The following is a 12954-nucleotide window of genomic DNA, read 5'->3' as shown; positions in this document are numbered from 1 at the left end:
AATTAAAGGCAGTTGGCATAGACAACTCTTTTCAGGAGTTACACAGGGAAGCAGAGAAATGGGACAGTAAATAATAGGATGTAGATCAATGGAAGACAAATGAAGAAACCAGCTTTCAAAAGCATGTGAACCATTCATCCATTACAGCAAGTAAGGCAGAGTATCATATGGTCACAAATGCAGGTAGGGTGATTAGATGTGCTAGTGGGAGGTGCTGTAGAAGCAAATGCTGTCTAGCGGTGAAGGGACGGTTAGTCCAGCCTTGGACAAAATGTAAGATCATCAGACTGTCTTTAAGTAGGTGCACATTTATAGGCAAAAAGCATGATTCTGTGGAGAAAGCTAGGAATGCAAAGAAAAAACTGACAGTGTGGAACCTGAGAGCATGTGGCTCAGGAGGGGATGCAGAACTTGGGGCAGAAGAGGACTATCTGACTCCAGCTTCAGAGAATGGCCTGAGTCTGGTGACTCAAGAACGGGGAAGGCAGTCTTTAGAGCCCAGGATGTCAAGGACCTGGGAGACTAGGGTATTAGGTCACACGACAGTGGCTGCCGATACCTCCAGGACAGCAGCAGGGGTAACGCAGGGGAGAGAGGACGACTGTGAAGTAGTAGTCGAGTCCTTAAAGAAGGGGAGGGAGCACCCAGGCAGAGTACTGGGCAACGGTGATGCTGGCGTTTTTAAGGGGGGAGGGGGCATGCATTTTTAAGAAGTGGATTTTGAAAGGAAATGAATATTCTGGAGGGGCAATGGTGAGTGAGCCAGACACTAGCTGAACCTCCAGCCGGGATGTAACCCCTGATCTGCCTCCTCCTGAGAGGCACTGGGAGACCTGTAGACCTCGAGAGGAAGCCAGGGACTAGAAAGAGTTCGAACGTATGTATAAATATATTTTGGTGATTGAACCAAAGGAATTCCAGACATCACAGCAGGGCATCATCAGGAAAGGACGTCATGGGAGGGTTGGGGGCCGCAGGTGCAGGGCAGGAGGCTGAACCGCAAGGGAGGGAAGAGCGGGCAGCTCACTCTGGTGGCAACCAAGAGCGAAAGGCAGGCGATGGAGGTGGCACCCAAGGCGAGATGGGAGTTTTGAGTTCTGCTCTCCCACCTCCTAGCTGTGTGGCTAAGAGATCACTTAGCAAGTTAGTACATCTTGTGTTTAGATGGCAAGTGACAGAAAGCCTACTTTAATCTGGCTTAAACAATAATGAGGGTTTACTACCCCCATACATACCCTTCCATAGAGGAAGGGCGGCACTGTAGGAATTGACTCAGCTGTGCAATGATGTCCTCAAGGACCCAGTTTCTCTATATTTCTCTGTTGCACCTTTTATCGTGGTGGCTTCATCCTAAGGCTGTTCCACCTCAAGGTCACATGACGGCTGCCAACAACACTCAGGAAAAATATATATATAATTTCCTTTTACACATCTAGAAAGACTCCCTTTTGGTAGCAGTCTCAGAAAGGTGAAAAAATATCTTTTCCATACGTGCAGCAAACCTCTCCTGCAGTCTCATTTGGGTTGAACTTGGGTAACGTGTCCACTCTTGAACCAGTTCCCGTGGCCTGTGATATACCACGTGCTGACCGGCTGTGGCAAGAGGGAGTCATCCTGATCGGTTTGGAGCACGTAAGGCCCACCCCTGTTGCTGAGACAGTCGGCACACTGGCTGTATTGGGTAAGAGTCATGCTCAATAAAAATCTGAGTATTGTTAGGAAGGGGAAAGGAAGAATTTGTGCTGAGTATACGACTAAGAACGTCCACTCACTGAGCTGTCGTGAAGGTTAAATGAATATTTGCAAGGATGCCTTGCTTTTTCTTTCTTAAAAGGTTCTTGGAGGTAGAGCTCTAGAGGAAAGCTGTGAGAGCGAAAGGCAGATAAGGGGGGAGGTGAAGAAACAAATTTGGGTTAAGAATCCAAGAACTAAGCGGAAGAGACAGCAGAGGTAGATGGGGCTGGAGCTGAGGCGTGGATGTAAACAGAACACGCCTGTCTGAATTCTCAGTAGAAACTGAGAGTGAAAATTCTTCTGGTGCCTTGCAAGTCCCCCTTTCCCAAGAGCTCATGAGGGCCTAATTGGTTCATCTCTATACCTGCCTGTGCTCAAAAATGTTCAGTCACTCCCAGCTCTATACTGGGCTAGACATTTGCCTCACCCTGGAATTCCAGACTCTCTAGAATATGAGTCCAGCCTACGTTTGGCTTCACTCTAATTATTGCCATATACACATTTACCCACAAGGTCCACACAAGTCCAACCAAACTGGACTTTTGGTTGCTTCACAATGGCCCCTACACCGGCTCTCCTGCCTGCCTTTGTGCAGGTTTTTCTTTTGCTCTGAATGTTGCTCTCCTATCTTTCCCGGCTGGAATCTCTCATCTTGAAAGCCAAGTTCAAATGATTGTTCTCCGATGGAGCCTTCACTGGTCCTTCCATGCTCATGTACTCATTCCTTCCTCACTACTGGTGTGCTATTAGCATTAGCTACTAGTGTCACCTACTCTAGACTGTCAGATTCTTGAGGACAGCGAAGTTCTCCTCCATACATGTTCATTCTTTATTTGCTCATTAAAAAAAGCTGTGGGTGTCAACTGTGTGCTAGTCACTGTGCAGACAGAGGTGAGGAAGGAGCACTCAGTAAATACTGGTTGAACTTAACGCTACTGACATGGGCTAGTGCCAGCTGGTAGGATTCCAGTGGGGGGACCACCTGCACTAACGAACCGATGTCCTCTCTGTCGATCTTCTATTCTGAGTGTAACCATGTTTGCCAAAACCCTTGCCTCAGTGGGCCTTAAGTGCATATAAAAGCTGAGTTTTTATTGCCAAAGTAAAGCAAAGAACTGAGACAAATAATGAGACAGCTTATAGATTGTTCAGGAAAAAAAAAATCTGCCTTTGAAATTATTAAGTCATTTCAGTTTTTATTCCAGAGTCATACAAAGCACTATCATCTGTATTATTTAGCAGTGGCTTTCAAAACATTTTTGCCATTTCACAGTAAAAAAAAAAAAACACCTTTATATCATGATTCAGGTCATATTTATTCATTCATTCATTCCTTCAATTAAGTAAGTATTAACTACCTACAATATGCCAAATACTATTCTCAGCAGAATACAGTAGTAAACAAAAAGGAAGGAGGGAACAAAAGCCCTTGCCTTCAAAGACCTTACATGCTAGTGGAGCATACAATAAACAAAATAAGTAAAACACACAGAAAAGGAAGACTCATGAACAAAACCTCCTATTATTACGTGCCATGTACTCTGATATTTTCTATTTTATATAAAAAAAAAAAGCGGGTCACACCCCATTCAGCTATTAAGTTGGCCTCTCAATTCGGTAACGTGTTGAGACCTACACTTTGAAAAATACTGATCTAGACACTTTATGGAGTAGGCAGAGTGTGTTCTGTGCCCGTTATACAGATGAGACAGAGTGACACGTAAAGCTCAAGGTTAAGTGGGTTAGCCACACACACGCGCGCTCCGAGGGAAGCAACGCTGGCACGTGTCCTCAGGGCTTCTGACGGAGCCCACTGCTGCCCTCTCCATTATCCTCTGCAGTCCTCACAACTGTCGTAGTCCCTACTTCTCTTTGACTATGAAATCCTGACCTCTACCTGGAGCAGCTCTTCCCTCCCCTGCCAGGTAAAATCCCATCGATACTCCTAGGCCTGTGTAGACTGCCCGTCTCCGGGATGCGGCTCCTGTGCCACTCACTGGACGCTGGCTTCCTCACTGCTGTACCACAGTAGGATCCTCTCCACCGTGACCTCTTTAAGAGCAAGTCTTACTCTCCTTTTCCCCCCAGGGCACAGCTTTACAGAGTAGGTATTAAAAAATACACATGGAACTGAACTGAATTTGTACGTGACTCAAAGGAGAGGGGTGAAGGAAGTGCTTACTCTATTTGAAAGGCTGCGACCAGAAAAGATACCACTGGAAAAAGACCTCTTTACCGAGGTTATAAAAGTCACACATTTGGCAGAGGCTTCAACAATAAAAAACTATACAATCCAAAAAATGTATCTCCTTAGCATCGGTAGATTTAGAACGATGCCAGTAGCTCCTGGATCGCACAGAACAGAAGCTTAGTCAAATCAATTCAAGGAAATGAGGACCACGATAAGAAGGGCCAAGGCTAGCTGTGTGGACCTGAGGCAGGGCAGAGGCAAAGGCCCCAGGTGACCCTCAGCAGCAGAAGAAAGGGCACCTTTGCTGCAATGGTGACCATTACGATGGGGACAGCTGCCAACTCACCCAAATGAAGAAAAGCAGTCGCAGTTCTCAACAGAAAGAATCTAAATGGCGCAGCCATATCTAGAATTGTCCACTCCTTTTCATATAGTTGGGGTAAGATGGGGCTGTGTGGTTGGTACAAATATCTAAGGGAAGGAGAGAGTAGAAACTCTTCAAAAAGGGAGATGGACTTATTCTAATTATTGACCCAAACTGGAATATAAAGTTTAAATTTCAGGCTACCACCAGAGAGGATGGGGACTTAAGGCCAAGATGAGGTCAGTTATAAAAAATACTGTATCTGTGATATAGTAGAAAACTTAATTTCAGTCCTATTAAAAGTAAAAAAATGTCGGTTAGCTAAACGACCTCTAAGTTTGAGGGACCTACAACTGAATTCTCTAACCCATGGTTTTCAGACTTTATTTTGAATTAGAGACACTAATTCCGTGGGACTACGGTCAGCTGTAGGGACTGCATATTTAAATAAGCACCCTGGATTCCGTTAAAGATGTATCACGTTGAGAAACTTGCTTAACCTAATTCTTTCCTTTTTACAATAACCAAAAAGGGGCTCAACTTTAGTTAATGTTTCTAATTAGAGCAAAAATGGGCAGTAAAACTGTACAGGCACACCATTCATGCAGTGACACTAAACAAGAGCATATGCAAAATTTAAAACTACATTTCTTATTAATTGTTTTTAATAGCATTTAGTCACATAATTTGTAGTGGCATAGGTTTATAAAAGATGTTTAAGACTGGTTGGTACTCAGTCTTATCTTGGGTTTTCCTTTAAAATTGAGAATAGGGGAACGAGTCACAAGTTAAAGGATATTTCAGGATACGTTGATTATAAACTCAAAAGGTACACTGATATCAATTCTAGAAACAGCAAATGTGAATGTAACTTATTTAAGCCTATTGGTTCACATTTTTAAAAAGCACCCTCATTTGTTTAAAGTTAAGTACTTTAAATGGTTCTTGAAAGTCTACTGTAGACGTAATATACTCAGTCCAACTAGCTGGTGGTGGGGTGGGTTTATATGACCACATCCAATTCAGAGTCTGACTCAGAATTAAAAATCAAACTGCATTACACAAAAGTTACAGTCATGGGTAGCATAATCAGTTCCTCAGATAATACAGCTTCCAGAGCTATCATCATCCTGGTCACCCTTCTTTTTTGCTTTCACTTACACATATCTTTCTTTTAAAGAAACAAAATATGTAAAAGTTCACCAAAATTCGGCAAGTCACAGTTTGTATAGCACTGACTGATAGTAGCTTTGGCATTTGATATTACAAAGTTACTTTTGTTACAAATATTTTCTTCATTCCGGGTCAAGGCGAGGTAAAACAGGAAGAATAAGATTCCCAAATGCAGAATCTTGAGTTATGAAGTATCCAGATGAATGTGCATGTGCATGCTGGGAAAGAGTTAAAAAAAAGAAAAAAAAAGGCAATTCAGCTATTAAGAGTCACAGTTCTTCAACCAAGGCAGTAAAATTACTTATCCTCTCTGAGTGCTTGAGACCAAATTTGTTTTAAAAATCAGTCCTTATGCTGTTAATTTTGTTTAAATACACAGGAGATGGATAATAATAAAGAATTCATATTAACAATTTGCACCAGGTACTAACTTATCATCCCCACTCTCTCCCCTGTGACTCTCTTCAGTCAATAATTGAGTCGAAGACATGAATTACTTTGTTCCTTGGAGTGGGGAGGAAAACTAGCAACAAAGGTCCCAAAGTACTCTGCTCTTGGTCAGTAACGCAGGAGAGTGAGAAAGAAGGGCAGTAGTTGGAAGGAGAAGGGGGAAAGATAGCTGATTACTGGTGATTAAGATACCAACATTTTGTAGAGAATGTTGGCATATAAATAACAGAAAACCACCAGTGACGTCCCTTGTCACTAAACAAAGGACTGTTCATAGGTTGTCTAAAGTGAGATGATCTTTAATATCCCTTCCAATCCTGAGATTCTAAGGTTTAAAAGCATAGGTAACGATGTCTAGTGCAAGGTTTCTAGGAATCTTAGTTAAATTATCCAAGATCAATGAAATACTAAAATTGGTTATCAAAATAAGAACAATTTTTTTAACTGATAGATTATCACATTCCTATAGTCTTTAAACATTTCCTGCACAACAGACATGCTGACCATTAAAAACAGAATCCAAACAACAATAATAAACCGGTCAGACTATCACAGGACGTAACGGCACACGACAAATTTGAAAAACTAGATATGTGCTATTAAAGTAGCCAGTTCAGCTTTTCAGGATCATTCTGTCCATCCAAGTACCCTAAACTCTTCTGTGTGCAGCAGTCCCTTGCCAGGTGTGGCACAGAATCAATCATGACCACGTCAACACCATGAAAGATACTTTCATTACTGCCGTATCTGGTCCTTCAAATCCTCTGGGCATGCCTGAATGTCAGCAAACAACTGCAATTACGTGTGGAACGTTTTTATTGATATTGCTCCACTGAAATACAAAATAAGAATAGTGCTGGTTTCCAAGTCCCAGGAAATCTCCAATGAGACAAGAATGTCAGCCACACTTTCCTCACCTGCAAAGCCGCCTTCTGCTGGGCTGCAATATGCTGCTGCTCAGCGTGGTCCCGGAAGTCCTTGTTAAGAGCGGGTCTCGAGAGCGCAATGCTAAAACGGGAATCTTAGTTACTTGACTGTTTAGAGACTCCCTTACTTCTGAATCACATTTTTCTTTAGATATTCTAAATAGGGATTACAAAAAAGAACTTCCTGAATAAGTCTTTTTTCCTTCTCCCACTGTCTACATTAATTTATATGAAGAAAGCCTATATTATTTACTAGGGCTTCAGATTATCTCCTTTTAATTGATGATTTATGGTCCTCTGCTTTCAAACAGATTTGAGGTACTCTGGTCTATCATAAAGTTACATTTATGAAGAAAACTAAAGAGTTGAATGTTTCAAGCAGAAGGTAGAACATGCAAAGGTAGGACTGAAGGTCAGGGCTCGGGAGGGGAGAAATGGGTTGGCAAAAAATAAGGCTAGGGAGGAAGGCAGGTGCCGGGATATGTAGAGCCTTGTGAAATAAATTAAGAAATGAAGACCTTATCCTAACAGTGAAGGGAGACTCCCAAAGAGTGTTATAAGCAGAAGAGTGACTTGATCAGAATTACCACACTACAGTTCAGAAAGACCGCCACTGTGACAGACAGTGCTGGTCATCTCCCCAACAATTGTTGCTCTCCCTTCTTCCTCACTATTGGAACCCATACTTAGTTCAATTATCGTTGGTCCCATTCTTCATGGTGGGCCAGGTTATCCCCCAGGGGGTGAACTTTGATTGGTATAAGACAGTACCATTTCCCTTGCTGGTTTCCTGTTTGGGCAAGAGAAAGGTTCACAATCCTGGGCAGCTAGACTTCACGGGTAGTCTGCTTGAAGGCTTTGAGAACGTTTTCCTCACTCTTACAAAATGGACACAGGAGAGGAACCTTTCTGGCTTTTGCCTCTATGGGGGCTCGGTGTACAGTGATGCCTAGGCTACTGCAGTCATATTTTGACCAGTAAGGAGGTGCTGACCCACGGAGAAGGGCAGAAAGGAGAGAAGAAAGGAAGCTCGATCAGTGCTGACGCTGGTGTGCCGCTGCAGTGAGCCATTCTGCACTTGATCTCAGCCAAAAGGCCGAGAAGCGATAGTGAGCCATTCTGGAATCACCTTATCTTCACGCTTCTGGTTAACCTATATCCTAACGTTTAGGCCAACTTTTTGGTTTTCTGTTACTTCCAGATTAAAACATCCTAACTGACACAACTGATAAATGTATTCAAGAGAACTTAAGACTGTGGGAAATTCAGGAGGTAGTAACTGAGGCAAAAAAAATGAGAGTGGCCAGGACTAGGGCAGCATCAGTTGCAATAAAGAAAAATGGACAAGTCTGAGACACATTTCAAAATATAAACATAAGAGAATGACAAATGTTTAGAGATGGAAGTAAAAGGCAATAATAAACAATTAAAGTTCATATTTCTGACTCTGATTACTAGTAGATCTGTACCACTCATGGAGACAAGCAAGCCAACAATATTAAGTAGGTAGAGAGGGAGGGAAGATGAGTTCGGTGTGGGACATACTCAGTTTGAAATGCCTGGAAGACATCAAAGTGCAGATGTCCAGGAGGTGCTTGAGACAGAGGACGAGGCTGGAGATGCAAATGTATAAAAGTTATCAGCACATAAATTACAGGCTGTGAAAGTGAATGCAACTGTCCAGTGAAAAGACGTAGACTGGGAGACTGGATCTAGAACAGAACTCTGAGGAATATCAACATTCAAGAGACAGGAAGTGGGACTTCCTTGGTGGCGCAGTGGTTAAGAAGCTGCGTGCCAATGCAGGGGACACAGGTTCAAGCCCTGGTCCAGGAAGACCCCACATACTGCAGAGCAACTAAGCCCGTGTGCTACAACTACTGAGCCTGCACTCTAGAGCCCGCGAGCCACAACTCCTGAGCCTCTGTGCCACAACTACTGAAGCCTCTGCGCCTAGAGCCCGTGCTCCACAACGAGAAGCTACCTCAATGAGAAGCCCACGCATCGCAACAAAGACCCAACACAGCCAAAAATTAATTAATTTTTAAAAAAAGAGAGAGAGGCAGTGGAGAAGTGTCTGCAAAAGAAACCAAGATAGTATAACAGTGGATGAATGGAAGCCAAGGAAAGAGAGTATTTTAAGGAGGGCGTTGTATACAATGGAATACCACTCAGCCATTAAAAAAAAGAAATAAATCTTGCCACTGATGACAACAAATACCATATGATCTCACTTATATATGGAATCTAAAAAACAAAACACACAAAACAAAATGAAAACAGATTCATATACACCTGAAACTAACACAACATCGTAAATCAACTATACTCCAATAAAATATTTTAAAATATATATTAACCAATAAAGAAAAGAAAACAGACTCATAGACTCATAGATAGAACAAACAGGTGGTTACCAGAGGGGAGCAGGTTGGGGGTGGGCAAAATAGGTGAAGGGGATTAAGAGGCAAAAACCTTCAGTGAGAAAATAAAGAAGTCACAGGAATGTAATATACAGCACAAGGAATATGATTCATGATACCGTATTAATTTTGTGTGGAGACAATAGTTCCTAGGCACTGTGGTGATCATTTCACAATGTATGCTCATGTCAAATCACTGTGTAGTACACCTGAAGCTAACACAACTCCATTTCAATTAAAAAAAAAAAAAGGGCACAATCAGTGGTGTCAAATAATGCTAGGAAGTCTAACAAGAAAAGGACTTTGGTCCACCAGATTTAGCCACAAGGAGGTTGCAAGCGACCTAGGCTCAAACCTGTTCTTTGGGTTGGAGGTGGGGAGGCGCGGAAGTCAGATTGTAGTGGGTTGGGGAGTAAATAAGTGAGAAAGCAGAGATGAGTATGTACAGACAACTCCTTTAAGAGGTCTGGCTGACTCTGCACACCTAAAAATATAAATTAGCTCTAGCTTTCACGAGAGTCCTTTCCTGTATACCTGAATTCACCAGGAACAGTCCCCTGAAGAAACAGAAGAATATTTTATACTATATTATATATTATACTTTTACTAGAAATCAATCTAACAAGCAAATAAAATAACAGAAACAGATTAAAAAAAAGAGAGGGGAAAGTTAGGGTGGTGGCTGAATGGGATAAGGGATGTCAGGGAAGAGATTTAAGATGGCAGAAACGGAATACAATAAAGATCATTAAGCTACCACAACTTTACCTATTTTGCATAATGCTTAAAAAGTGGGACATTAACAATAATTTCAGTAACAAAACAACTATACAAAACTCTTTTCTTTTTTTGAAAGTAGGCTGTAGGGAAATTTTAAGTCTGATTAGAATTAAAATATTTAAAATCTAAGCAATTAAATAATCTAACTTTTCAAGTCTAACTAGGAAATGAAACATGTTAAATTCCAATGTTAAAGAAACAAACCATTGCCAACCAATTTCAGTTATATTGTCCAAGATATTTTTTATATCACTGAATATAAAAACCACATTATTCTTCAATACCTAGCTCCAGGATGATTTGTTGAAGATTGGTTCTGCATTAGTAATTTTCTTTTTTCTTTGTCCAGTTCTGCCAAGATTGCAACTCTATTTTTGTTTTGAAAACCTAAAAAAAGAGAGAGTGTTGGGGACAAGAAAGAGAAATAAAATGTTTTAGAGCTGTTTTATAAACCTAGGCTACCTAGAAACCCAGAAAGCAAAATTCTGTTCTCTAACATGATAACGAACCCACTAGTAAGCAGTTTCCCTAGATGGTTACTATCTCCCTACTGCCTATTTTCCAGCAACTTTAATAGGATAATACGCAGATAAATGCAAAGGATAATACTGACTGAGGACTTTTTAAAGACTTAGTTCTAAAGAATTTTAATCATCAAAGTATGGGTAACTGCATTTGTTTTATAACAAAATCTCTGCAGCCCCAAATGCTACAGAGACCAATCTCTATCCTGCTGAATCTCTGGGAGTGAAGATTTTCTTAGTTCTCAGTTTTAGGCCTCTCTGTGAATGCCTCTTTCATGAGGGGAAAGCATTAGATACACTCAGGTCACAACAGTATTTTTCTCAACTGCTTTCATTCAGAGATGTAATGAAATGCTTTCATTCAGAGACACACAGTCTTTCAAGGAACAAGTCAGAGAATTGCAACTGACTAGAAAGCAATTCTGAGAGAGAAATGGAGCATAACTGACAGGGTACAAACAGATAGGTCCCTTATCAATTTTGAGCTTCAATTTTAACGTAAGATCTAGAGCAGAGGTTCTAAGTCCTGGCCCAGGAGCAGCATCCAACTATGTTTTTAAAATCTGAATTAAATGCTAACATGTAAACACTGTATACAAAATTCTCAGATTACTTGCTTCTCTTGAAACATCTCAAGGTCTGGCACAGGGGTCTGGATGCCTCCATGGCAACAACTATGTAGAACAAAGAAACAGTTGTCCCTTTTAGCTGGGCACTCTCCAGCTTGTTACAGTCCTTATCAGATTTGTTTATACCTGTAGGCATTTAAGTTTCTGATCCCTAATTTAGAAGAAAACAAATGGAAAGGTTAAAGGATTAGGAAAAAAACTACAGAGGCAAAAAAAGGCCAGGGGACTAGAACCACTGGGTTAGCATCACTGCGCTAGAAGAATGAATGGGGAAGGAGGGAGGTTTCAAGCAGAGCAGAAGTAAGCACTCCTAAGGGTACTCACATGAGGGATTATAAGCACTTTATATTGATCATAAAGGGGAATTGGGTGATAGGATGCATATTTCCTCCTCTCCTGGGGAGAGGAGTTAGGTCAGGGACAGCGTAGGACGTACGAGAACAGGAGCATTCACTGAGATCCACACTGAGATCGGGCTGAACCAGAAGCAGCTGAGGCTTGCGGCACTTTGCCCTAAACCTGCTCTTAAATCTAGCAACAGTAAACTGACTCAGGCCAGGCCAGAAATGGGCACAACCTGTCTCTGCCACAGCCATTTTAGGAATTTATCATCTCCATTTTCCTTCTCTGCCCCCTCATGCTTATGCCATCAACCTGTCGTCAAATTCTAGTAATAGCAGACTCCTTTCTGGAACAGATAATTCACACTAACACATTCTGGTACTTCTGAGAAGATGATTTTGCAAGCCTTCCAGGTGATCCTTCATCTATTCTAATCCTAATTCTAATCTTCCTTCCTGCCGACCTCTTAGTTAATCTTCCAGGGAAGAAACTCTATAAGGCCTTTACATGCCACATGTCATTACAGGCTCCACCCAACCTCATAGACAGGACTGCCTCAGGAGAAGTCTTCTACCTAAGGAAGGATTTAATACAGAACTCCCAAGAATGTACGATACTTATGCCTGTGAGCGCTAATGCTATGGTAAAGGGTGCCATGTGTAAAAATAATTGAAACTTTGTCGAAATACTGTTAAAGAAACACCATTACCAAAGTAATATAGAATGTCAAGTCCAAACAACCTAATAAGTATGATGTCCTAACATCTTGTAGTTTTTTAAAAAAATAATACCCATAAATTGAAAGAAAAATATTTTATTTCATTTTAAAATAACCACTAATGCAGTGTGTGTACCTGGGCACTGTATAACTTTGCAAACCTGGGAATCAGTTCAGACACTACCATCCTCATTCCCTGTTCCACACAGTACTTGTTTTTTATCAAAGCAATTGCCAAAAACCCACTTCACAAAAATATGACATCGTCGAAAGTAATGTAGCACACTGGTAAGTCACACTTATTAAATTGCCTATATGTTACCTACAGAAACAATAATTTCATATGATTCACTAACTTTAAAAAAAAATCACGTCTTTCTTGGCTTGATCAGTAACAGCCTCCTTTAAAAAAATTTCATGCATGTTTGACAATCGGAGCACAGGTAGCTATAGTGAACTCCCTGTTACCATGGAAATTAAGTGTGAAATTAGTAACTATAGGCTCTAAATTAATATTAATACACTAGTTTCTTTGTCCATGATCTTTGCCCACTAAGGGGAGCTATGTTATTCTCAATCTATTTTACTACTCATGGTGAGCCTGTTACCCAAATAAATCAGTCAGTATTATATGGATCAGATGGGAAGTATAGAATTTGGGTATTATTGAGTTTATATAATAGAAACTTCCCTAAAAGTA

General features: G+C 41.1%; 1 protein-coding gene across 3 annotated transcripts in view; it reads right to left on the bottom strand.

Moving 5' to 3' along the window:
- Positions 1 to 2848: 2848 nt before the first annotated feature.
- Positions 2849 to 12954, bottom strand: part of INIP (INTS3 and NABP interacting protein) — a 29941-nt gene continuing 19835 nt past the window's right edge. For 2 of the 3 annotated variants that reach the window (XM_082842453.1, XM_082842455.1), the window contains 3 exons: positions 10326 to 10428; positions 6830 to 6920; positions 2849 to 5680 (listed from right to left, as the gene is read on the bottom strand). In XM_082842453.1, coding sequence (XP_082698579.1) covers positions 5585 to 5680; positions 6830 to 6920; positions 10326 to 10428 — 290 coding nt within the window. In that variant the 3' untranslated portion in view covers positions 2849 to 5584. Of the gene's footprint in view, positions 5681 to 6613; positions 6745 to 6829; positions 6921 to 10325; positions 10429 to 12954 lie in introns of those variants that run through there. The other variant, XM_082842454.1, reaches the window with a different exon arrangement.

The sequence above is a fragment of the Leucopleurus acutus genome (assembly GCF_964270905.1).
Source record: "Leucopleurus acutus genome assembly, chromosome: 7".
In the NCBI taxonomy this organism is placed as follows: Eukaryota; Metazoa; Chordata; class Mammalia; order Artiodactyla; family Delphinidae; genus Leucopleurus; species Leucopleurus acutus.
The sequence above is the reverse complement of the archived record's forward strand: the minus strand, read 5'-3'. Positions and strand labels throughout refer to the sequence as shown.